The sequence below is a fragment of the Astatotilapia calliptera genome, chromosome 14 (genome assembly GCF_964374335.1).
Source record: "Astatotilapia calliptera chromosome 14, fAstCal68.1, whole genome shotgun sequence".
In the NCBI taxonomy this organism is placed as follows: domain Eukaryota; kingdom Metazoa; phylum Chordata; class Actinopteri; order Cichliformes; family Cichlidae; genus Astatotilapia; species Astatotilapia calliptera.
In genome coordinates this window covers 25,574,993-25,601,411 of record NC_137435.1, presented here as the reverse complement: position 1 = coordinate 25,601,411, position 26,419 = coordinate 25,574,993, and the positions used below count along the sequence as shown (strand labels likewise).

The following is a 26,419-nucleotide window of genomic DNA, read 5'->3' as shown; positions in this document are numbered from 1 at the left end:
GACTCACTCAATACCTGGCATGAGAAGGAAGTGATGTGAGGGGCTGAGCCTTGCTGCTGGGGCGGGAATATTTTATGCGTGGGTTACGTGTGCGTGCGTGCGTGTGGCTCTACAAGATGGCAAAGTTGTTATGGCAGGTACAGTAGCGGTGTGCCTTACCTCAGCTAACATCTGCACCTGCGCGTGTGACAACTCCGTAACTGCAATCGCTGCAGTCATCTGAGGTCAGTGAACAGTGCAGGTGTTTGAATGGACGTTTGTGAATGAAGTTAAAAGCTTAATCTGCCAGTGTCGTGTTGCTAAAGTAGTTTGCATGAGCAGTGAAGCAGTGAGTAAAGTGTGGGTTGAATAGTAGAAATCTACACTGTCTACTAAGTAATAATAGTGTAGGTATAAAGCGGATGAATAACTTTTGTCAACATCCTGTCCCTCCAGTGTGTACATACGGTGAGGCACAATGAGCCTGGCTCTTCATGATCTCCTGGCCTGCTGCAGAGCACTCGAGAATGACAAAGCTACAGAGAGGAAGGTGAAAAAGACGAACTACTGCCTATCAGTTGTCCAAATAAATGAATTCATAGGCGATTCAATGCACTTTAAATAGGTTAAACAACTCCCTATTTAGCATATTTTAAAATAACAGGATGCTAACTAACACTGTTGTCCAGTTATCATGGCAAAGCAGCCCAACACCAGTAACTACCACAGTTATCCTTTAATTCACTTCTTTTAGTTACTACCTTCAAATCACGGCTCTTCTTACCCTACAGTATTGAACTCAGTCAGAAGCTCAGATTGCACTGCGTATACATCTGCTGAGCATCAGCATCTGTCCTGCCCACTTGCAAATAAGATGCAATTTGCCTGTGGCTTACACGACATCAATTTTGCACTTTATAAGTGTACAAAGGCAGTGCGATGAATAGCTGAAAGACTCTAAAATCAGTTATTTTTTAAAATAAAGGTTTATTTACTTTCCTGGCACAAGTAGCAACAAAAACAAAATAAGATCTGCCAGTCATCTTGGTATGTTGATAGTCTGTATAGCCCCTCAAGTTCTCAGTTGTGACACATTATATGTATTTATTGAACAGAATTTCAAATCCTGGTTCTTCCTGTTAAAATGGGGGGTTTTCTTATTGCTAAGTGCCTGCTCGTATTGGGTCGCTTGATTGTTGGGGTTTTCTCCAATACCGTTGGGTCTTTAACTTACAGTATAAAGAGCTTTGAAGTGAATTTTGTGGGGAATTATCCATAATTAACTAAACCTGAAATAGTTTTAATCAGTGCGGTGTAAATGCTTTTTATTTCATCTCGTTTTTATTATCAGAAAGAAGCTGAGCGCTTCAGACGGCTCCTCCGGTCTCCAGAGATTGTGCAGGAACTGGATCGTAACTCATCAGCTAAAGCAAAAGCCTCCAAGCAACTCACATGGGATGCTGTTTTCAGGTAACCTGCCTCAGAGTATTTGCAACCATATAAATACCAAATGTATATATCTATAAGGTGTTTCCAGAGAAGGTACTATTTTCTACCTTTTTGCATCTTTTGAAAAGTTCTTAAATAAGTATTTGTTCTTATTTCATATTCTGCAACATGCTCGTAACTCATAAATGATTTTAGCTAACATGTACCGGAACAAGTGGCTTCTATAAATGAACGCTCTTTATTCTGCTTGGCATTTTATTGCATCAGGTTTCTGCAGCGCTATGTCCAAAAGGAGACGGAAAGCATGCAATCAAGCAAATCCAACGTCACAGCAACCACGCTGGCCACGCGGCAGAAGAAGATGGCTGAAATATGCAGCCTGATCAAATACTTCATTCGCTGCGCTAACAAACGTAAGAGCAGGAGCAGGTTGCAATATGTTTCAGTTTTGGGTGAATGTATATCTTTATATTTATAAGTATCTTTCATTAATTCATCAGACACAGTAGAAAACATATTGAATGAACTGTGGGGACTGCAGTTAAGAGTGTCCTCTTCTTCCTCCAGGCGGGCCTCGTCTGAAGTGCAGTGAGCTGCTGAAACATGTGCTGGAGGTTCTGCAGAGTTCGTACTGCTGTTCAGCCTATGGAGAAGATTACAGCAGCCTCCTTGTAAAGGACATCCTCTCTGTCCGCAAGTACTGGTGTGACATCGCTCCACAGCAGTGGCAAAGTCAGTGGGCTATTTGGAGTTTTATTTTCTAAACATCAGGAAGCAGACAAGAGTAAGAACTGATGGATCTGTGTTTATTCTTGATCCTTAGATCTTTTGGACTTGTACTGTGGTTTGTTCAACTCCTCGTCCAGACCCATCAACCACGTTTTGGTGAGCAGAGTGATCCACACGGTGGTGCAGGGCTGCTGCATGCAGACCGATGGATTCAATGACACGCTGTTCAGCTTTTTCTCCAAAGCACTGCTTAATGTCAGGTGAAGACTTTTAACACTGTTTTAGATTTACGTTGAATAAATGTTCCGGTATTAGTCGCTAAATTTAAACACTATGCATTCTTTGTATCAATCGTATCAGGCAGGAGAAACACTTGGCTGTTTTGGAGCACCTCGTCTCAGCTCTGAACATCTTCTTGAGATCTGCAGCCATGAATTGTAGGATGAGGCTGTGTCGACTGGGAGAGGAGCTTCTGCCTTCCATACTGTACGTCTGGGCAGACATGAGGCCCAGTCCAGCTCTCAAAGAGGAGATTGTGGAGTTCTTCAACCTACAGATTTGTGTTCACCACCCCAAAGGAGCAAAGACACAGGATACAGGTTCTTCTTTTTAAAACTTCATTTTAAATGTTGGTTTCCAGCGTTTGTGGTTAATAGTGGTCGGAGGCCAGGCTTTATCGCGGGATCTACACTCACCAAACACTTTGTTAGGTACACCTTCCTTTCTGGTTCGTCTTCTGCTGCCGTAGCCCATCTGCTTTAAGGTTTGATGTCTTGCACATTTTGAGATGCTCTTCTTCACCTTGATTAAGACCATCCAACTACTTTGTTTTAAGAAGGGCATATTTGAGTTTCCTATCTCTTACAGCAATATAACCTTTGTCCTCTAATCTCTGACATCACAAAAGCATTTTCGCTTAGACCACTGTCACTCGCTGGACATTTCCTCTTTTTTGGATCATTTTCTGTAAACTGCAGACATGGTTATGTAGGAAAATCCCAGCAGATCAGCAGTTTCTGAAACACTCAGACCAGCATGTCTTGCAACAACAAGCATGGTACATTCAAAGTAATTAAATCAGCTTTCTTCCTCATTCTGATGCTCAGTTTGCATTTGGGGGGTTAAGGAGGTAGAGCGGACTGGAAGGTTGGTTGTTGGATCCCTGTCTGCTCCCACTTCCAACCTTCTTTCTGGGCAAGATACTGAATCTCGGGTTGTTCCCGATGCATTCCAGGCTGATGCATTCATTGGTGTGTGAGTGTGTGTGTGTGAATGTTAGATAGAAACCAGTAGGTAAGTAAAAAAGTTTAATTTAATTTGATCGCAGTGCATCTTTCAAATTTCACTGGTGAAAACATCAAAAATCTAAACTTTTGCAAAGCTGTGGCTGAACTCAAGGTTTGCATTCATTTGTTGGCAGTAATTATTTAAACGTCATGAACATAAATATTTGAATATCCTTAAATAAATAACCAATAACTGGTGGCTGCTCTCACTCATACTGCAGGTGCACATGCTGAGGACTGGTCCAAGTGGCGGAGTCTGCTGTACAACCTCTACAACGCGTTGGTCGGGGAGATTGGTCACATAGGCAGCAGAGGGAAGTACGTCACGGGGACCAGACACATAGCCGTCAAAGACAATCTCATTGAGCTTACGGCTGACATCTGTCACCAGGTAAGAAAGCTCGAACGTCATGTATGCACCAAGCGCATCAAGGTTCAGCTTCGCTCAAAAGTGCGGTGAGGAAGCTCATTAGAGGAGGGTGTCTGGACACATTTAATCCTTTAAACGCTCTTACGTTTCTTTGCTGTAGCTGTTTAATGATGACAGTGACACCCACATCGTGGATGTCACCCAGGCCTCCATCAGAGCCACACAGATGGGCAGTCCCACCCACGGAGCTGCCAGCAAGCGCCGGCGTATCGAAATGGGCTGGGAGGTCCTCCGTGAGCATCTGCAGCCTCAGCACAGTGACTTTGATGTCATACCGTGGTATGATAATCACAGCACAAATAATATAAACACATTTTCAATTTAAATAAAGATGATTACTGGGTAGAATGACTTTTAAATCAGTGTTATTGCTTTTTATTTTATGGGGCATCAACTCTGCCTTGAGACACAGAGGACTGCTGTGCTATCAGCGTCACATAAAGACATTCCCGTCTTTTATTTCCTCTCTCAGGCTGCAAATCACCACAGCGCTCACCTCTAAGTACCCATACATGGTGCCTGGACGGGAGCTGGTCTCAATGCTGTCAGTGTTGCACCAGCTCCTGGCAGAGCAGCGGAGGGGAGAGAGGGGTGTGTATGTGCTGCGCTGTCTGAGGGAGGTGGCCCGGTGCCAGGCTCGCTACCCAGAGAGAGCCCAGGTCTACAGGACGGAGCTGGGAAGGCTCTGGGTTAAGGTATGGGGCCTGGCAGTGCGTGGGGTCAGCTCGTCCCCGACAGAGTCCCTCAGCCTGGACCTGCTGGCCTCCATCATCCAGGGAGGACTGATTAATGTGGACAGAGACTTTTGGAAGCTTTTATCTGGATCTGTATGCAAACCGTCCAAGTGAGTTTCTCTCTTTTTTCATTGCAACAGTAGTTTTCTTTAATTACACAAAAGATACTAATCTGATTCGATTCCTCGTACGCAGGAGTGCTGCACTCTGTCTTGCCCAGGCCCTGCTAAAGTGTCCGGTCCCAAAAAGTCTCATCTCAGCATCAGGCTGGGACTTTGCGGGGGCCACAGAAGGAGGCACATCACCTAATCTGAAGGAGAGCTTCATAGCTTGGATGCTGATGAGCGACCAGAGTGATGAGTTGGAGGACAGCTCCAGACCTCACCCCATCATTTGCAGGTTGGCAGGTTATACACTGATGTTAATATTTGTAGAAGGTGCTTTTATATTCAAAAGATAAGATGTTCCAGTTAAAAAAGTGTTGTTTATAGGATTCTTTTTTCTGTTTGCACAAACTCCAAAACTCAGAAAATTGAACCTTACTTCATATTTTTCCTTTGTTTCTGGATTTTTTCCTAGAATAAAGTTTATCTTGTATTATTGCATTTGTATTTAAGATAAAACCTAAACTTTTCTTTTAATTGCAGAGACTTTCCTTACAATCTTATAGCAAACATCTTGGTCTCTCTTACTCTGAAGGACGCCAGAGTCGGCCTAAAGTTTCTGCTGGGTACTCATGGCATAGAAAGGTGAGGGGAATTCTTTTATTTTTCAACCTCTTTTATTACTATATACAATTTCTAGCCATAACCTGTAATATACAGCCAGTTTCTGCACTGCATCTCTCTCTGCCCTCTCTGTAGGTATTGCTTTGAGATTTGGGAATTAAACTAACCCTCTTCGCAACTCTTTTCTCTTCAAAGTGCCTTTTCTCAAGAGCAAATACCCTCTGATGCCAAAGACAACCTGGAACAGATCGAGAGACTGTACCAGCAGTTCAGCTTCAACACGTCGCCGTCAGAAGTCCGCAGATTTGACCAGTCGGCGAGGACGGCGTCGGCCGACAGCCGGTTTGCTGCTGTCCCCGGCCTCAGAAACAAGTTGGAGCAGTCCCTGCTCTGCGTGGCTGACAATTTACTCAACTGCTTCTCTCCTGAAGTGAGTCGAAGTCGGATGTGTGTGCGCGTATGAATGTTGTTTTGCATGGTAAACAATGACATCTATTGTTTTGGACCCTCGACAGTCTCAGTCCACTCCTCCAGAGTGTCTGGTGCGTTGTTTCAGTCAGCTGACCGCTGTTTTGGCAGCTTACGTCTCCACTGGGTTTCTGACTGAGGAGGAGGCCTGCCGATCGCAGCTCTTCGGTAAAGCAAAGGTAATCAGTTATCTAAAGTCATAAAATCTGATTCCAGCCTGGCTGAGAACCCTTGTTTGTCATATTGAAAGTTGAAATGAAATATCAGCCCCAGCTTTAAAGTTTTCGGGCTGTTCTTGCTCATAGGCCCTCGCCCAGGACTTCAGCGGGTTTGTTTCAGGGGTGAAAGTAAAAATGACAGAGGAAGGGACCATGGGCACCCTGAGGTCTGTTATGAAGCTTTGCACACAGTCTGCCAGCAGAAAAAACAAGGTGACAAAGCTTTTCTTCTAGAAAAACAACCATATCTCTTAAAGTCAAAGTCAGGCATTGACAGTGGATTTTAACTACTTTTGTGATCATTCTGCAGGAAAATATTTGTCCCACCTCCTCTGGTTTCTTTATAATGATTCTGCCAGCCAGCCTCCTCAGCGAGCTGGCGGAAATCTGCAAAATGTTGGTAAGCGACAGAAAGAGCATGTCACAGATTTAAAAGACACAAAAGGAAAAACCTTAATGTGAAAAGCAGGCTTGTGAAATCAAGCTCTCTTCTTTTTCCCTTTAGATAAGCACTGCTGCCAGGAGAGTCGCTGTCATGGATGAGGATGACCCCATGGATGATGAGTGGGAAATGACCAGAACTCAGCAAGGCCATGATGTTGACTTGTTTGATGATGGTGAAGAGCCCCAGAGCAGCACCAACGGGAACCACAGGCCCAAAGGAGACAACACCGACACTTCCTGCGGCCCAGGTATGTCGGGTCCTTTCCTGGTTTGTTCCTTTCTTAAAAACACAGACAGCTAAATAAAAAATTAGCACGTTTCATACACATTGCTCGCTACCTTGCAGGTGCGAAAAGCCTTCTATCAGAAGATCATCTGGCACAGCAGGACCTGGCTCTCCTCGCAGTGTTGGAGTTCCTGTGCGAGTGCGGCTCGGTCCAGCCCGTCCACGGCCTGCTTTTCAAACCCCAGGAAGTGCGGCGCAAGCTGCTGCTGCTGGTGGAGCAGATGGACTTCAGTAAAGCCCTGCACCTCAACATGGTAGGCAGCAGCAAATTTGGAGGATCACCGTGGCAACCCTTTAGCCAGAAACACTCATCTTATCTGGTTTTCTTGCAGTATCTCATCCTGCTGAAGAAGCTTCCTGCTGAGGACTCGCTCTCCCCGGAGGAATTTGACTCGCTGCTCCGTCCTCTGGCGTATGAGAACCTTTCTCTTACTCGTATTTGTTAGACACATTCAATCTGCACAATGTGAATTAATGTGTCTGTGGTAATAAATAGATGTATTTGTTGTTGTCTTCACAGGGACCTGTGCTCTCTGTATCGTCAGGACCAGGAGATCTGTGCTGCTGTACTGATGAGTTTGTTACCCTCCATAAAGAGCCTGGGGAAAACCCATCACATGCCAGAGGAGATGAGACATGTGCAGGGATCCTTGCTGAAAGTGGTGTCCGGATTCTGGTTAGAAGCATGTTTTTACACCATTAATAGATGAACTGGCGGCTCTTTAAAAAAGATTACATTTACATACACGATTTCAATTGTTGATAGAGAAGTCAAGTGTAAAATTACCTTATTTAGAAATTTGAAATTCTCTTAGAAATTCTATTGTAGTCAGAACTGTTACTAATGCTCCTATTGTACTGCGTTTCAGTTTCCTGAGCCATACAGGTAAATGCGTGGCATCTGTGCGAGCTGCTTTAGTGCAATGTCTGGTTGCTCTCCTGGAGGTAAAATCTACGATTAAGCAACAGTGTTGCTGTTTTTACTGCCTGTAAAAGTGTCCCATTACTGCAGCAGCTCTCGTTGTCACTGCTTTTGACTTTTCTTGTTCTTTTGCGTTTGCTGTCATTTCGGCTTGGTTAGGCCGACCCATGCTGTAAGTGGGCCGTCCTGAGCATCAGAACCTCTGACGGAGAGGAAGACCATCCCGTGTCTGCTGTCCTTCCATCTCACCTCGCAGACGCACACCACCAAGTCCGCATGCTGGTAGCCGTTTCAGTGGAGAGGTACGCTTCCTCCGTCTTTTACCACTAATAAACATAAAGCAAGACCAAGATCAGACAGATAAATATGTGCTCGCTGTTATTGTGTCTCCAGGCTGTTTCTGGACATGAGCTCAGAGCAACCAGATAAGAAGAAGATGCTGCCACTAAAACACCAGCAGAAAGCCTTTGAGAATGTTTACTTGAAGGCTCAGGAGGGGATGAAGCTTCCGGTAAGACCGAGCAGCATTACCACATGTCAGCAACTCTTTGCGATTGTACACACACACACACACACCGACTAACGTATTGTTTGTGCAATCGCACACAGAGAGGCTGCTCTTCTGAGGACCGGGAGGACGAGATGTTCAACCGCAAGGCCACCCTGCTCAAGAGCTTGTCAGTCGTACTGTGCTGTAGCCCCGTGTGTGAAAAACAGTCCCTGTTTGCACTCTTTCAGTCTTATAAAGAAAACGATATTGAAGAGCAGCTCATTAAAAAGGTAACAAGCTACTTGAATGCAATTTTGCTTTTACAAGGTCTTGATGCATTGTAAAAGTGAGGTAACACGTGCTTTGGATAACTACTCTGACGCAGATTAATACTGCACCGTATGTCACTATGGGCCATCTTACTGCCAGTAAGAGGTGGGATTTTTGCGACTGACTCTATTGCATGTGGATTTATGGGAGTTCCTTTTTCAAGGCGCAGAATAGAGGGAGGAGAATATTTTAAGCATGCAAACTGATTTACTGTGGTTTAGTAATTGTCTAGGGTGACATGATTTGTCCTGTCCTCTTTTTCACCTCAGATGTTGTGCAGTGTCTCCAGAGCGCTGGGCTACAGGAGCGTAAAAACATTCGTCAGCTCTCACCTGAACTACCTGGTGGCCGAGTGGCTCGCACAGAGACAGTCTGACGACCGCTACACTCTTGGATCTTTCCCCTACAGTCTACTGGATCATGACACAATCCAAGAGTTCTATAAGTGAGAAAACAAGCTCATCTTTGCGTCACTGAGTCACATTTCCTTCTGCTATAGTTACATTAAGCTGGTGTTTTTTGAAATCAAGTGTATTAGGACTGAGCATCCTTTTCCAATACCCTTAAAGCTCTTCCTACCCAGTGCTGATCCCCCGCCTGGTCTTCCTGGATGACTTTGAGCAGGTGAAGTCTATCGGCAGGTCTCTTGACAAAGACTGGAGGCACTTACTGGCAGACTGTTTCCCAAAGATCATGGTCAACATTTTGCCATACTTTGCACTGCCGGGCCAGGACTCGCAGGTTGCACAGCAGAGAGAGAAGGCTAACATGGTGTATGACCTGCTCAAAGATGCCAGCTGTCTGGGTAAACAGGTAACACCAGCTTGTATCGACAGTACTCAAGACTTTTGCTTGTCAGTCCTAAGATCTGAGAAAATGTTATTAAGGTCAAACGCTTGGCTGAACAAGCCATAGTCAAATGATTTTATATACTCTAAAATTCACCTTCTCACATGTGTCCACAGCAAATCGACAGCCTGATCCACAGTAACCTGGCTGACATTGTAGTGGAACTGCTCATGACTCTGTATGAAGGAAGTGGAGCTGAAGAAGACAGAGGAGACCTGAAACGCTTTATTGGGTATTGGGATATTTGTCCTCTAGTAGTTGTTTTTTTTATTTCCTTTTACTGTTCATTCATCTAAATACTCAGTATGGTAACAAATGGACGTCAAAATCAGTGTTTAATATCTCTCAGAGAGCTAGACCCGGTACCAAATCCACCATACTTCAGCTCATATGTCATCAAAGCTACACTGGACTACCTCAGCAAGTGCCACGGTGCCAACCACAAGTCACTGGTAGCCATTCTGTCAAAAACCCCGGTATGATGTCTCATATATCGTCACCCAGTCAAACTTTTTTTGTTTTGATAATAGTCACAGTGTTCCGTTTTCTGTTCTATGTGCAATGATGTTACATCTGTCTGTAGATTTCTATCCAGAGGATTCTGCTGGCCGTGTGCGAAAGAACAGCGGAGACGACCAACAGCTACGAACGGCACCGCATCCTCCTCATGTACCATTTGTTCGTCAGCCTGCTGCTCAGGGAGGTGAAGGACGGTCTGGGTGGAGCCTGGGCCTTTGTTCTCAGAGATATAATCTACACGCTCATTCACCATATTAACAGCAGGTTGGTGCACTCGCAGGCAGACTTACACACTGGTGTGAATCCTGAGTAAGTCAATCAGATGATATTATATGAAATTAAAGTTAAAGGCCCACAGATGTGGAACACGTTACCACTAGAAATAAAAAACAATAAGTGATTTTGAAATTTGTAACGCCAAGATAAAATCATAACTTAAACCAAAGCAAGTCTGATCACTTGTAATCACTGAAATTGGTCCTTTCCCATTCTTAATGGCTGTTTTTAAGTGTTTACATGTATATATAGAAGTTGTTGTTATCCTTTTTCATATATATATATATATATATTATAAAAAAGCAAAAAATCAGTCATTTTTTTATACTATTCCTGTTCTGCTATTATCATTATTATGATTGTTGTTGTTTTCTAGCATTACCCGGTATCTCGATACCGCTAAAAATTGAGCTAACTTAGCTACATTAGTAGCGCGGTTTTAGGCTAGGTTACAGAACAGTTTTTCTACATTTCACACATATTGTGCTGTACATACATAAACACTGTTTTCCTGCTGTTCACAGACCAGTTCCGTGTGATGAGGTTTCTACCCGCAGCCTGGCTCTGTGCTGTGACCTGCTGGCCTCCGTGTGTCACGTGTCCCTGCAGGTCTGTGATGATGCTCTGGGCTGCCACCTACAGGTCATCATTGGAACTCTAACTGCTCAGGTGACCAGCCGACCCTCCATCTCAGAGCAGGTAAGTGATTGCATGCCAAAGCGTGGTGTTCGTTGAATGTATTTAGTACACAGCATACAGTTCAAAACTTTTGGGCCGCCCATAATTTCTTAATATTTTGATAGGAAAATGGGAAAGACAGTTTTTAGGAATACCACTTCTTGTTTTTCAATTTGGTTTCAATTCAGTTTTATTTACACAAATCACAACAACGGTCGTTTTAAGGTGGTTTATATTGTAAGGTAGACTCTACAATAGTATATACAGAGAACAACCCAACAATTTTATGAACCCCTTTGAGTAAGCACTTTGGCAACAGTGGGAAGGAAAAACTCCTCTTTAACAGGAAGAAATCTCCGGCAGAACCAGGCTTGGGGAGGGGCTTCATCTGCCGAGAGCGGTTGGGGTTAGGGGAGGAAGACAATCTGGGTCTTTTTGTGCACAGACAGAAGGATGGACTGTTTGCTGATAACAAACTCTTCTTTATTTCATATCTTTGTCTTAGAATAACTGTGGATCCTTTTCAGTGTGCATGATTTTGATTTTGAATCCTCTTTTTGCCCTGAAGGTGCTGAGTCTGCTGCAGTTTCTTGTCATAGAAAATCAGCAGACGTTAAAGGAAGCAATCAGAGGGTTGGAGCCTTTCCCTAATATCCCTGAATTCAGAGAGCTGCGGGCTGTACAGCACAAACTCAAATATAACGCTGGCACCTTCAGTCTGAGACAGGTAAAAGCAGCAAATACATGTGTAAATATAATTTCCTCACTTTAAAAGTCTATTTAGATCTTCTCTCATCATATTGATAAGGAGAGTAATGAATTTTTAATTATCCCCCCTGCAGGAGATCGCCCACTTCCTGTCAGTGACGTCCTGTGACTCCTTACCTCTGACTAGACTCGAGGGGTTAAAGGAGCTCACCAGACAGCTGCATGACAACAAAGGACAGATCAGAGAGCTTCTTAAAGAGTGCCACGGTATGATGCTAAAGGAGGAAGAGTGGTTTCTGCGTGAGAACGATTGCATGTAAATGTTTTCCATCCGTGTCGTCCTTTTTAGCCGACGCGAGCGACAGTGTGCTGGTGAAGTTGGTCCTCAATCTGCTGCAGCTCTGTAAACTAGCAGCCGGCCACCCTGGAGGAGCTGACATTCAGGGTAAAACAAATCAAAGCTGTGTTGTCTTCCATGTCAACAGTTTGATAAGATTCCGTTTGGCAGTGCTCTCATAGCTCAGTCCTTGTGCTGCAGAGGCAGCAGGCAGCTGTTTAGGAGAACTGGGCCCAGTAGACTTGTCCAACATCGCCCTTCTCCATGGCAGAGACCCCCTGTATGAAAAAGCTGTCTCCCTCTTCGAATCCACCGAGTCTCAGTGTCTGTACATCGTCCTCAACTGCACGAACGACGCGCTCACTCAACAGCAGTACGCTGACTCCTCAGATTCTGTAGCTATCAGGTTTTAACTCATGATGATGGAAAAGCTGATGTGCTCTGTGCTGTGGTTGTCTGCCAGAATCGAGGTGAGACAGGCAGCAGCTCAGTGCCTGAAGAACATCCTCGCAACTCAGTCAGGAGTCGACTTCTGGGAGCAACACAAAGGGAACAGAGACCCCATGCTGACTTACCTTAACCCATTCAGAACAGCCAAGAATAAGGTGGGTTTTAGATATTTGTGCGTGTGTCTGCAAGTTACCTCACGGGAGCTCACAGCAAGCTCATGCATCTGATTACTGGCTGCCATCCATGGTCAGGTGGTTGCTGTGGCTGCCAAGGAGAGCACAGAGGCCAGAGGAAACCTGAAGAGCCAGGAGTTCTGGATTCCCCAGGCGGGCAGCCATAAGAGCTGGCTGAAGGCTCTGTGCACAGCGCTGCTGGACAGTGGAGGGGTCAAGTGTGAGGCTCTGCTTTTGTCCCGACCACTCTGCCTGGTGAGTTATCCTAAGAGCTGTGTAGAAGTCGAATGGCTACATTACTTAATTTGTGTTTAATTAGTTAACATTTGTAGTCATATACTGAATGTCAGTGCAGCCTACTCCACCTTATTCCTTCTGTGTCGCTCCATTATTCTCTCCATGTTTAGGTGTGGGTGGACTGCTGTCAGAGGTTACTGCCTCTCATCATTCACTCCATTCTTCTGGATGACTCCGATGGGTCGTTTAGGGACTTGCTCTCCTCCCACATTCAGGACTTTTTCAGCTTTTGTTGCAGAAGCGCTCAGGCCTCGAGTCGCTCCGCCACTCCTCTCACGTCTGACTCTGGTCAGTTTGAATCTGTGACAAATATTATTGATCCTGTTCCTTATATTTTGACAGTGGACGATAGATCATATTTAGTGTTTGTTTGCTTTGAGATGAGGGTCTATGTTATTCTCTGCAGAGTCCGACACTGCGAGCCAGGGCGTGCATGATAAGACCTCTCTGCGTACCATGCTTGCAGTTATTGACTACCTCAGACACCAGCAGAGGCCACTGGAAGCTGACGGGTTTGTAGTCAGATATTATTCGATTGGACCTGCTCTTGTCTCTGCCCCAGTAAACCTGCTGTAGTATGAATGTAGAGCTTTGCCTTCTTGCAGTAAATCCTTTGGCACAGTGTGCGACTCAAACTTCTGGCTGGATCTGAACTACCTGGAGGTGGCCAAAGCCGCTCAGTCCTGCTCAGCTCACTTCACCGCCCTGCTGTACACAGAGATCTACGTGGACAAGATCAAAGCTAACATGGAAGAAAGTCGCAAGTATGCAGCGGCTTCATTTAAACAGTAACAGGAAAAATAACTTTATCCAGCTTTTCATTTTTGATCCATTCATTTCCTGTAACTGCAGAACCAACTCCAGAGCAACGCGGAAAATAAATTTCGAAGAGAACAGCCAGACCTTCACGATCTCCAGCCTGACCGAGAAGAGCATAGAAGACACCAATATCAGTCTGCAGGTTGGTTCTTCGTGCTGCACACATAGTTACACAGGCTGCTTTGTTTTCTAAATGACAACATCAGGTCAAAAAAATGGGAGGAAAAAAAAGACAGCCTCTTTTGGCAACCAGGAAATGCATTGCCGTCGAAGCTGATCTTGCATTTTGTTGTATCATCATTATCACGCATCAGCTATTTTATCTGTTTTTAAAAGACTTTCTTGTTCTCCTCTCATTTTTGCATATTTATAGGAGCTGCTGATCGAGGTGTATCGCAGCATCGGGGAGCCGGATAGTCTGTATGGCTGTGGTGGCGAAACCATGACCAGCCCCCTGACAAGGTAGAAAATTTCAGTTAGATCTTTCACACGGTCACTTATTCCTCATTAGGCTTCAGTCATTATCAGATCTGCTGATGCCGTTTTGCCGCGTGAATTCACAGGATTCGCACCTACGAACATGAAGCTATGTGGGGAAGGGCCCTGACCTCCTACGACCTTCACTGTACCCTTCCCGAGGTCACTCGGCAAGTGGGCATCGTGGAGGTATGATTGAAATGATACTATGACGAACCACTTCCTCCAAAGAATGTTTTAGATTGAAATCTTTTAGCTTTTAGCACAGTTTCTTGAATCTTTTGGCGACAGGGTTTGCAGAACTTCGGTCTAAGCAGCATCCTGGCCACCTACATGAGGGGTCTCGAGAGCGAAGGGGTCGAGTGGGGAGCTGAGCTGCGAGATCTTCGCTTTCAAGCAGCCTGGAGGAACACCCAGTGGGATTTTGAGCTGTCAGAAAGGTGAGGGAAGCATCTGCTGCATGAAACGCAACTAGAATCTCACAGTTAGAAGCTAATTATTTTTTTCTCCAATGTCTTGCTGTTGCAGGAGTGAGAAATCCAATCCTGGCTTTCACGAATCTGTGTTTTGTGCCCTGCAAGCACTCAGGAATAAGGAGTTCTCCATATTTGATGAAACTCTGAAACAGGCCAGGTGCGGTGGACAAAATATGGAGTTTTACCCTCTGGTACGACACCTTTATTTCTGCTTTATAACGCGTATGCATTTCTTCAGGGGTGCCGAGGTGGAAGAGCTACGCAAAGGCAGTCTGGAGGCCGTGTCATCTCTGTATCCAGCCCTCAGGAACCTGCAGAGCGTCAGAGAGCTGGAGAGTGTTAAAGAGCTGTTCTCCAGGTGACTCAGGCAGAAGCATACCACACAGTCAGTAACACACGGGACGCCTCCTCTGGACTTATTCATGTTTAAACTCTTTTTTCTTTTTTACATCAGACCCTTCTCAGACCTCATCCTGAGAGAAGTTTACAGCCAGTGGCGGCACCACTCTCAGCTCCTCGTTGACAGTGACTTTGCTTTAGTGGAACCCATCCTAGCCGTCCGCTCTGTGGCCCAGCACACCCTGTTGTCCAGGGTGGGAGAGCCCGACAGCAGCCAGTACCTCAGCTCTGTTCTCACTGACCATCTCATGGACTTGTGCCGGTTAGCTCGCAAGGCCGGAAACACGCAGGTAACATCCACAGATCCACAGGTGAAGGTTTGAAGCACTGTTTTCCTTTCATTTACCACGTGAATATCATATGAAGGTTGCCTCTAACCTCTATCCAGCTGGCAGAGCGTGCAGTCTACCAGATGAAGCAGCATGCCGGCGGTGGAAGTACATTGGCGTCGCTACCTGTGTCGTCGTGGCAACTGGAGGAGGCCCAGGTTTTCTGGGCAAAGGGAGAGCAGGGTCTGGCTCTGGGCCTGCTGAGACAGATGATACACAGCCTAGAGAAAAAGGTCAGACGGGCACATAACGCTGTGTTGTAACTAATGCAAAACAGTAAGATTAGCTAAGTTCAATCCAAATACCAAGATGGGTTATTGAGCTGGTTTGATGTGTGTTGCACAGGTGGATTTAAATCCTGCGTTAACACCAGTCTACACCGAGTCCCTCAGGCTGTGTGGTAACTGGCTGGCAGAAACCTGCCTGGAAAGTCCTGGAGTCATACTGGAGAAGTACCTGGAGAGGGTAGGAAGAAGCTTTTGGCATGAGCAGTCGAAGCTTTATTAAAAGATTAAAAGGGCAGAATTGTGGCTTGTTATCACCCATCTGAAGCGTTTTCACACATGTGGAGTGTCCATAGTTCCTGGAATTAACAAAGTGGCTCCGGTTAAGAGTTATTTTCTGGTATTTTCTTTTCGTGTGAAGAAGAGCGACCAAAACAGGAATCTTAAAGGTCTCAAACGCCCTAAAATCTACACACACAGCTGGGATCGCCTAGAGAAATGAATGGTTTATTACCCGTCGGCCTGGCAGCATGCGGGCCTTCATACGCACACACCCTCACATGAATAATTTATTTATGTCCAGACAAATTAGGAGCAGGCGAAGACATAAATATTAAACGTCTGCAAGTTTACACTTTATGTCCTTTGGCTACGCCAGATTCATATAGACAAAATTAAATAATTCATGTGTGTGTCTGTGTGTGTTTTATACGTCTGAATCGGGTCACAGTTTTGTAGTGACATTTTTTTGTGCATCTGGTTAAATCTTGTTTTACTTTTTTTTTTAATGTTTGTGTTGATACCTGTAAATTTTGCCTGATTTTTGTTTCCTCGCGTGAGAACAGCCCTGTACTGTTGAATTAATAAAGGTCTCATCTCTGCTCAGGCAGTGGAGGTGATAGAGGGGGAATCGGGACTTCAGGACTCCAGGCTCCAGAACCAGCGGACTGAGGCGTTTTTATCTCTGGCCCGCTTCTCTGACGCTCAGTACCAGAGCATCGACAAATACATGAACTCGTCTGAGTTTGAGAACAAACAGGCCCTGCTGGAAAAGGCCAAGGAGGAAGTGGGCTTGATAAAGGAGCATAAAGTGACCTCCAACAGGTTGATTTGCACATTTACAGCTCGATGTATTGCATTTAAGCTGAGGTCCAGTTACAACCAAAGAAAAAGTGAAGGCCTGTTTCCAGCCTGTCTTTGTCCAACTTCACAGGTACACAATAAAAGTGCAAAGAGAGCTGGAGCTGGATGAAAAAGCCCTGTCCAACCTGCGGACGGACAGAAAGCGCTTTCTGTGTAAGGCTGTGGAGAATTACATCCAGTGTCTGGAGCAGGGTGAGGAGCACGACACCTGGGTCTTCCGGCTGGCTTCCCTCTGGCTGGAAAATGCTGACATTAAAGATGTGAATGAGATGATGAAGGTCAGTAAAACGTTCACATATCTGCACTGAATCTTACAAATATAATCATCTGACAAAGCTTTTTGTTTCTGTGTTAACAGAAAGGGGTGAAACAGATCCCGTCCTACAAGTTTCTGCCTCTCATGTATCAGCTGGCCGCCCGCATGGGAACCAAGATGGCAACTGGCGTCGCAGAGGATACGGGATTCCACGATGTCCTCAATGAGGTAACGCGGCTCTTTTATTCATTATTGTGAGCAGAAACCGCATTATATAAAAGGTTTGCTGCAGCCACGTCCAGTTTATTATATGTACTCCTCCCTCCTCATAGCTGATATGCCGAGCATCTCTGCAGCACCCTCACCACACGCTCTTTATCATCTTCGCCCTGGTCAATGCCAACAAAGACGAAAACTTTTGCAGGTCCAGGCAGTCTAAAAGTGCTACGCGACAGCTCTCGCAGTTTGATCTGGTGAGTGTGATGTTTCCATCCGTTTTACACGATTCTCTCCATCATGCGGAGCTTAAATATGACACGTCGATTGTCACGGTGAAAAAAACTCATGTTTAACACATTTGCATTAAACGAGGACAGTGCCGTTGCGTTTTGAAACTTTGGGTGTGTTAAATTTTGTAACATGAGAAACAAAAGAAGCACCTGGTGTGTTTGTTTGTTTGTTTGTTTTTTTTAAACTGTTTACATGTTCTCCCTCATTCAGGAGCGTTCGGATGTCGCTCGGAAGATCATCGCCACCATCAGGAAGAAGCGAGCCGAGATGATCCGAGGGATCGAGCGCCTGTGCGATGCCTACATCACCCTGGCTTACATGGATGCCAGCAGACACAAAACAGAGAAGAGTGAGTTATGCTTTATTCACTCGCTGGCCACTTTATTAGGTGCACCATGTTAGGAGTGGGTTGAATCATCTTTTTGAATCAGAGCTGCTTTAATTCTTCGTGGCACAGATTCAGCAAGGCGCTGGAAAGATTTTGCTCCATGATGTGAATCTTTGGTTTCACCAAATGCCTAAGGTGTGAGTACAGTGAACTCATTGTCATGTTTAAGAAACCAGTTTGAGATGATTTGAGCTTTGTGCCATGGTGCCTTATCCTGCTGGGAGCAGTCGTTAGAGGATCAGTACACTGTGGTCATGAAGGGATGAAGACTTTTCTGCTCATAGTTGCTCAGGTCCACTCAGCTGTTTATTTGCTAGTAGACCTAACATTCTACAGTTATACACACTCAGAGGTCGTGAGTATATGTTATGGTTGTGTGCATTAAATGTCCGCTGCTTAGACATCCTTTGTGTCCTTGTTTGGTTTCAGAGGCCATCCCCATCCCCGCTGATCAGCCCATCATGCAAATTAGAGACCTCGAGGAGGTCACCATCCCCACAATGGAAATTAAGGTAAAATACAACTTAAAAACATACAGAGAGAGAGAACTTTGCTGCTTTCAGACTTTATATAAAGTTTTGTTATTTAAGTGTTACTGGGGTGATCCATGTTTAGTGTATAGTGTCATTTTTTGATTGGTTTGATTGAATTATTTGTCTCATATTTATCGTGTAAACAGGTGGATCCGTCCGGTGGTTATGAAAACCTGGTGACTGTCAGGTCCTTCATGCCACACTATCACCTGGCCGGAGGAGTCAACCTGCCCAAGATCATCGACTGCGTCGGCTCTGACGGCAAAAGCAGGAGACAGCTGGTCAAAGTAAGCGTTTGTGCGTGTCTTACGTGTGCTTTTGACGTCAGGGTTTTTTTTGTCTTTCAACAAATCTCTTCTCGTGTGCCATTATAGTCTGGCCAGCCCTGACGGGAAGGTGCTCACAATTTAAACTTGAGTTTTTTTCCATTTAGCTTTGGCCATTGCTAATGATTAATCCTGTTTTTGTACCAGGACAAACAGGCTTTCACTCCTTTATAATGAAAACATTCTTTAGCAGGCTGTGTGTTTGTGTGTGAGAGCATGCTTGTGTTTGCTGACACGTTTGACAGTCAATTGAAGGCTAATGATTTACCACTTTGGAGAGTCGTGGTGAAACTTGAGTTTTGTATCTGTGTGCTTGTTTTGCATTAATATTAAAGTCACAACAGTCAGCAGCATTATACGGCCTGGGAGTTTGACTTAGCAGCTGACAAAATAAGATGAAAGTGAAAAAAACCAGGAGAGTTGAAACTGTGTGTTTGATTTGGTGGTGAAAAAAAAGCTCTACAGCGCAGCATCGCTATGTTTTGCATGGTAGTGTTATATCGATTCAGGGCAAGCAAACACCTCAGTCACACAAGTAAAAATAGGTCAGCAGCCACTCGCCTAGCTTGGGAGTCAATGCACCTAGTGCTCCGATTACCACTGGGACCACTGTTACCTTCACCCTCCACATCCTCTCGAGCTCTTCTCTGAGCCCTTGGTACTTCTCCAGCTTCTTGTGTTCCTTCTTCCTGATGTTGCTGTCCTCCATCGATCACTACAGACGTCTTCTTCTGTTTGTCTACCACCACTATGTCCGGTTGGTTAGCCACCACCATTTTTGCCCGTCTGTGTCTGGAAGTCCCACAGGATCTTAGCTCGGTCATTCTCCACCACCCTAGGGGGCGTCTCCCATTTTGACCTCAGGACTTCCAGGTTATACTCGGCACAGATGTTCCTGTACACTATGCCGGCCACTTGGTTATGGCGTTCCATGTATGCCTTGCCTGCTAGCATCTTGCACCCTGCTGTTATGTGCTGGATTGTCTCTGGGGCATCTTTACACAGCCTGCACCTGGGGTCTTGCCTGGTGTGATAGACCCCAGCCTCTATGGATCTTGTGCTCAGAGCTTGTTCTTGTGTTGTCATGATTTGTGCCTCTGTGCTGTCTTTCAGTTCAGCTTTGTCCAGCCACTGGTAGGATTTCTGGATGCTCTCCACTTCCTCTATCTGCTGGTGGTACATAGCATGCAGGGGCCTGTCCTTCCATGAGTGCTCCTCCTCTTGCTCGTGTTTCTGCTGCCTGAGGCATTCAGTAGAGGTATTCACAGGTGTTGATAGCTTGGATCTTGTTCTTCCCACTCAGCTGACTCCTCAGCTGACTTGCCTTACTCTCTGGTTGCTGTTCCTGTTTGTTTCTGTTTGCCTTTAGGATTCCCAGGTACTTGTAGCTGTCCTCAATGTCAGCGATGTTGCCTTTTGGCAGTTCTGACTACTTTCCCTCTCTTCGTTACCATCCGACTACGCTTCTCCAATCCAAATGACATTCCAATGTCGTTGCTGTAAATCCTGGTTGTGTGGATCAGTGAATCAATGTCTCGTTCACTCCTAGCATACAGCTTGATGTCATCCATGTAGAGGAGGTGGCTCACAATTCCTCCATTCCAGTTTCATTCGGTATCTATAGCCAGTCTATCTACATATACATATATAGAGAGGATATTGGATTGACTGCAGTCACTCTCAGAGAGCTCTTTGAAGGTTTGTAAATAGCTGCTGTCTAATATATAAATGCAGACAGATTGCCAACATGTTGCCATCAGTCTGAATGAGTCTTTGTCAATGACATCAACTCGAGGAGACGCGACCCAACTTGGCCACCAGCTGGTTGTATTGTGGTTATTTTCCTATAGGTTGCACATTTCTCGTAAATGTGAATTCTCTCTGTTTTCGATGGTTTTTCACAGTTATTTACTGTATTACCAAAAACAGATTGCATGTAATTGCCAACTTGACCCAATTCAGTCACAGACAGCAGCAGACTCTGACAGCAGACTGACTGTCTTACAGCAGGTTTCATTGGCAGGTTCCATATGTGTGAAAGTCTCATTTTGCAGCAAAAAATAACTTTATCTTATTGAATTAAAGTTTTCCTCTGAGGAAATAATTTGTGGTTGAAAAGAGGTGATAACTTTCATATATCATGTGATATCATTGTGTTGTGAGTTGTGTGGTGATTCCCACTCAAAGAGATATACAAAAATTCTCCTCCTCATGTACATTTCAGTACAATATTGTGTTTCCTTTAAAAACTCTTGAATTAGCTTACAGTACTTCTACACCTTTTTCCCATCATTCAGAAAATTCAAAATGCACAAATATTTTCTACTACTTTTTACCAGATATTTCCCACCTCACTAGATTCATGTCACATGTAGTCATTAAATCACGGGTGTCGAACTCCAGGCCTCGAGTGTCGGTGTCCTGCATGTTTTAGATGTGTCCTTGAGTCATCACGGCTGATTTAAATGGCTAAATGACCTCCTCAGCATGTCTTGAAGTTCTCCAGAGGCCTGGTAATGAACTGATCATTTGATTCAGGTGTGTTGACCCAGAGTGAGCTCTAAAACCTGCAGGACACCGGCCCTGGAGGCCTGGAGTTCGACACTCCTGCATTAAATTGCATTCAATTTCAAAGTAGTTCCTCCAAAGTTGTCTTGCCTGAAACTCAGAGGAACTATCAACCGAAGAATTCAGCCATTAACAAATGAATGACTGCAAACGTCTTAAAACTCCCAGTGTCCTACAGAACTCAGTCTGTCTGTTCTTGTTTTGTTTCTATGGCTGTGAAGCAGTTTGAGCCCTCACACGTGATACTGGGCTGCACAAATACACTGAACTGCACTAAAATAAAAGATCGTTGTGATGATTTTGGTCACCTCACCTGTGAGTGATTTTAGTGTTTTAATGCAAACAGGGTCAGGACGACCTGCGACAGGACGCAGTGATGCAGCAGGTCTTCGGCATGTGCTCCATGCTGCTGCAGCGCAATACAGACACACGCAAGAGGAAGCTCAACATCAGACGATACAAGGTTCCCCGATAGACGCACATCTGTGGCACTGCTTCACATTTGCTTTCATCTCTTTTTCCCTTCGTTGCTTAAAAAAAATTTGTCATATACTTGATTCCAGGTGGTGCCTTTCTCACAGCGCAGTGGCGTGTTAGAGTGGTGCTCTGGGACGGTGCCCATCGGGGAGTTTCTGGTGGAGCCCAATAAAGGAGCTCACAAACGCTTCCGACCCCAAGATTGGGCCAGCCTAGCCTGCCGGAGGAAGATGTTGGTATGGCAGTGCTGACAGGAAAACACTTGCAACATGGCAACACATGCTTGCTATGGGTTCAGAACTCACAGCTGTAGTTTTTGTTGGGCTGTCACTGCAGGACGCTCAGAGACTTGCATTCGACGAGAAGCTGCAGGCCTACAACGAGGTGTGCACGAAGTTCAGGCCGGTCTTTAGGTATTTCTGCATGGAACGGTTCCTGGATCCCGCAGTGTGGATGGAGAAGCGGCTGGCTTACACTCGCAGTGTGGCCACCTCCTCTATAGGTACACCGTCTCACAGAGTAAAGCTCATTATGTACTGTAAATACAAGATGCCACAAACCGAAGGGCGACATATAATTGATGTGACTTGAAACTAAAGTGTTGGTGTTGATTATTATTAAGGTGATTCATGGATCCCGGTTTGCTTTGTACATAAAACACCACCTTTCACCTCAGCGTGTCAACATTTTGTTCTCAGTTGAAGTCCGGAGTTGAAAGAAAACATTTATCAGTCATGACACAGAATTAAAAAATATACATTAAATATACACACAAAGAGATTTCATATTATCTCCAAACGACGATCCAGTAGTTGTAAAAACAAACCTTCTGTTTTCTGTTTTGTGTCCACAGTCGGCTACATCGTGGGTCTGGGTGACAGACACATCCAGAACATACTGATCGACGAACAGACTGCAGAACTGGTGCACATCGATTTAGGTATTCTTACACCAAGAAGGTCACTCTTTGTTTCAGAAAATGTTTTTATTCCTCCAGTGTGGATGCCCCTTTTTCTTCACTGTGTGTGTTTTTGTTGTTGATGTTTTAAAGGTGTGGCCTTTGAGCAAGGCAAGATCCTTCCCACCCCTGAGACTGTCCCCTTCAGACTCTCCAGAGACATTGTGGACGGTATGGGCATCACTGGAGTGGAGGGAGTTTTCAGGAGGTTAGCTCACGATTATGCTCAGATGTTGCTCTTATTTGTCAGCAGTGGTCTGGGACCTTCAGGCCCTTTTATACTCATACATGGAAAACTGGAAGTAAAGACTCTGTGACAGAGCACGGCAGGCAACATGACAAATTTGAATCAGACATGAAAATATAAACTGAAGTGGAGGTGGGTTGCAAAGTGGCTTGCAGTAAAAATCGACCCCCTGTCAATTCTGAGGTTTTACAGGACATAATAAAAAAATGATCTGATCCTTTTATTGCATGAGTAGCTAATCACCATTGATTGATGAGTTTCCTTCACGATTAATAAAGTTTTATAATTTGAAATAGCATATTACATTGTGTCATTAAACAAACTTCCTCATTAATCTTTTCTCAGACCACAGATTAAGATTCATGTTGGGAAATCTGTTGCTATTTAGACATTTTAAACATTTAGCACTATAAATAATCTGAACCCTGCTTTCCCTTTCAGATGCTGTGAGAAGACGATGGAGGTGATGAGAAGTTCTCAAGAAGCTCTGTTGACTATTGTGGAGGTAAAATCATGCTCTAAATATTATGTTTTATTCCATAACTTCATATTAAGGAGTGCTTTTGTAAGTTTCTGTGTCTTTGTGCGTTTTAAATAGGTGCTGCTGTATGACCCTTTGTTTGACTGGACCATGAACCCCCTGAAAGCTTTTTACCTGCAGCATGACGAGCAGCAGGAGCTCAACGCAACGCTAAGCTCCACTATGGGGGGAGATGACATAGACAACAGCCGTAAATCCAGGTAATCAAGGAGAGAAGTGTCAGAATCGGAGCTGGCGAGGTTTTGTGTGTGTGTGTTCAGGCTCTTCCCCTCATATTCTTTCCAGCAGTGACAGTCAGAGCTTCAACAAGGTGGCGGAGCGGGTGCTGCTGCGGCTGCAGGAGAAGCTCAAGGGAGTGGAAGAGGGAACGGTGCTCAGCGTGGGAGGACAGGTCAACCTGCTCATCCAGCAAGCCATGGACCCCAAAAACCTTAGCAGACTTTTCCCAGGATGGCAGGCCTGGGTGTAGACTGGAAAAAAGTGATATCAGGGAAAAAGTGCAAAAAAAAAAAAAAGAAGTTTATTTTGGTTGAAAAAAAGAGAGGTGGGAATTTTCATTCCTTTTTGTACGACTCTAATAAAACTGACTCAACAGATCAACATTAGGAATCAAGCCAAATCACAAAAATTATTAAAAAAGACCAAATAAATGTGTGTGTGTGTGTGTGTGTGTGTGTGTGTGTGTGTGTGTGTGTGTGTGTGTGTTTGGAAGGCTGACATGTTTGCTGTGCATGTTTTATGTTTCACCCAGATGAATGTGAATGTTGCTAAGTGACTGTATGAATGTGAAGTACCATTTAAAGCCTTCTCCAGGCGTCATTTCATGTCTGTTCTTTATTATCAGGTAAAATGTTTTTGTTCTTTTCCTGTGCATTGAATATAAGGCTGCTTTGTCAAATGAGTACTGTATCATTAAATAAATAAAAAAGCAGTCAATCCAAAAGCATGCTGGCCTGATTAATGCATTTCATTTTCACTTTAAAATATCCTCTCCATATTTTCTTGTCGCTCAGCCACTGCATCACTGAAACACGCTGTGTCTACCTGCCTATACATCATGTTTTCAGTACCTTTCCACTGCACACTCGGCGTTACAGTACTCACTCACTGCTCTGACACTTAAGCAGATAACACCTGTGTCATGTTTAGACTCGCCAACTCGTCATTGTCTTTGCTGTGTGCTCAGGAGGGAAACAAACTGATGCTGTGTGAAGTGTAGGCGTGACAGTTTTCATAAAAACTCTTTATTTGATCGCATCCATGTGAGAATGAGCAGAGCGGAGCCTGGGAGGAGATGCCGGAGGTGCTGGCAGTGATGTGGATGAGATTATCTGAGTGAAAGATTGCTGCTGGAGTTATCACAGGGGGATTTTATTTCAATTTTTTCAAAATACAGATGATTAAACAGAAAATGACCACCAATCCGGTGAGTCTGCATTTAATCAGCCTTGAGAAGAAGACCTGCTTTCAATTTATTTTAAGTATTGTAACTTTACAAAAACACTGTTGCTCTGCCAAAAGTATCTGGACGCTTGTCCTCACTTCATCCGTGAATATGAGAAGATGAAACTTCCTGCGCTCGCCGAATCAGATGTTCAACCCCAGTATGTTTACAATGTGGCGCTGAAGCCTCCACCTGAGAGCAGTCCCTCCATCCCCAAGCACAAAGGTATTTGAGTGTCTTTTAATACAGTTTGAATACTTTACACGACTGTACAGATACCAGGCACGTCATTTGGACACTGCTTGTAACAAAAAGTCTCATTAGAAACTGTTCTGTGTATAAAATGTAATCGTGAAGCTGGGTGTGAGTGGGTTTCCAGTCACGGTGAGTGCTCTTCTGTCAGATTTCAAACACAGGTGCATCAAGTTCACTGTTGCTGCTGTCATCTCCTTGCTGCTGCTGCTGCTGCTGCTGGCTGGAGTCCTCCTTGCCTATTACTGTAAGTGAAGGATTTATTTAGTGAACTGAGTCAACATTAGTGAGATTGGAAGACTGATTTTTTTTCTGGTTCCTGTCTTCAATTCCAGTTTCTTCATCCTGTATTCATGGGATTAAATGTGGAGATGGGAACCGCAAGTGGGAGTCCCAGTGGTGTGATGGGGTTACAGACTGTCCCGCAGGGCAGGACGAAGCTAACTGTGGTAAGCAGCTTCATGGTGGGAAGAAAAAGCTTCTCTGTCCTCCACCTTTAGATTTGTTCAATAAAGCTGAATGAAACACACTGATAAGAACCTGGTTTCCAAAAAAGAAAAACTTGGAAAACAACAAATGAAATGTGGACTTTTTGGGGGGGAAGTTTAATGCTTTCCCATTCTCGCACTGACAAGATTTCATTTCGGAGCCTCTTTTGTTGCATTTTTTGTTTCATAGCGCACAAAATATTTGCAAAGGGGGACAGGTCTGGACTGCAAGTGGGTCCATTTTTCATCTGGACTACTGGCACCTTGCATTGTCTTGCAGAAATGAACAAAACTAAGGACATCTCTGGAAAAGACATCTTCTCCATGGAAGTGTTATGCTGCCCTAAAAGCTGAATATATTATTAAGCCCTAATGAGACCTTCACATATGTGTAAATTACCCACACTGTGTGCTCTAGTGCCCCATGCAATCATCCGTTCTGTTTATTAGCCAGCAGATGAAGCTTCTCTGGGATTTCAAAAAAAATGGAAATTCCCACAGAACAGATTTTTAGCTCACCTTAGCCAATCTTAACTGAGCTGGAGCCAAGAGAAGACAACAGCATGACTCGAGGTTTACCTTGGATCACACTTGTGTTTAGGATAACTGATCAATTGCAGGGATTTATATCACAGGATCATGCCTGCTTTTAAAGCAGTGCCACCTGGGGGTGTCAAACCCAGCTTTCAACTGTGTACCCTACAGAGACTTCTCTGAATTATGGTCAATAGATGATGAAATCCCCCCAAAATCCTCTAAAACCATACTTCTTCACAGAGTTGTG

At 44.6% G+C, this 26,419-nt stretch overlaps 1 protein-coding gene across 2 annotated transcripts; it reads left to right on the top strand.

The window, feature by feature from the left end:
* The first annotated feature begins 86 nt into the window (after positions 1–86).
* On the top strand, positions 87–24,394 carry LOC113036913 (serine-protein kinase ATM). Of its 2 annotated transcripts, none has more exons than XM_026193509.2 (63): positions 87–224; positions 436–529; positions 1,331–1,449; positions 1,696–1,841; positions 1,996–2,160; positions 2,252–2,417; positions 2,518–2,756; positions 3,665–3,834; positions 3,974–4,152; positions 4,346–4,717; positions 4,803–5,006; positions 5,255–5,356; positions 5,531–5,765; positions 5,851–5,982; positions 6,109–6,234; positions 6,332–6,421; positions 6,527–6,713; positions 6,812–7,005; positions 7,084–7,163; positions 7,272–7,427; positions 7,621–7,696; positions 7,833–7,975; positions 8,067–8,184; positions 8,283–8,453; positions 8,763–8,938; positions 9,063–9,306; positions 9,459–9,574; positions 9,692–9,818; positions 9,926–10,125; positions 10,662–10,836; positions 11,384–11,542; positions 11,658–11,790; positions 11,873–11,968; positions 12,062–12,233; positions 12,324–12,465; positions 12,562–12,738; positions 12,891–13,068; positions 13,187–13,292; positions 13,386–13,544; positions 13,633–13,741; positions 13,973–14,061; positions 14,163–14,265; positions 14,368–14,516; positions 14,605–14,709; positions 14,791–14,910; positions 15,007–15,241; positions 15,340–15,513; positions 15,626–15,745; positions 16,391–16,608; positions 16,718–16,925; positions 17,006–17,131; positions 17,236–17,376; positions 17,624–17,762; positions 18,231–18,313; positions 18,481–18,621; positions 21,575–21,691; positions 21,792–21,941; positions 22,042–22,207; positions 22,559–22,645; positions 22,757–22,871; positions 23,352–23,415; positions 23,509–23,651; positions 23,740–24,394. In XM_026193509.2, exons 2-63 carry the CDS (start codon positions 458–460, stop codon positions 23,918–23,920), a joined length of 9,285 nt encoding a protein of 3,094 aa, XP_026049294.2. In that variant the 5' UTR covers positions 87–224; positions 436–457; the 3' UTR covers positions 23,921–24,394. The 2 variants fall into 2 exon arrangements, with proteins under 2 accessions (XP_026049294.2, XP_026049293.2); XM_026193508.2 differs by having other exon boundaries at positions 23,737–24,394.
* The last annotated feature ends 2,025 nt before the right edge of the window (positions 24,395–26,419 follow it).

Bases quoted from the DNA above. Each gene is read 5' to 3' on its own strand.
- LOC113036913 (XM_026193508.2), top strand. From the start codon at position 458: ATGAGCCTGGCTCTTCATGATCTCCTGGCCTGCTGCAGAGCACTCGAG. The intron at 9,307-9,458 runs GTAACACCAGCT...ATGTGTCCACAG, and splicing joins CCAGCTGTCTGGGTAAACAG to CAAATCGACAGCCTGATCCA. The intron at 17,763-18,230 runs GTGAGTTATGCT...GTTTGGTTTCAG, and splicing joins CAGACACAAAACAGAGAAGA to AGGCCATCCCCATCCCCGCT.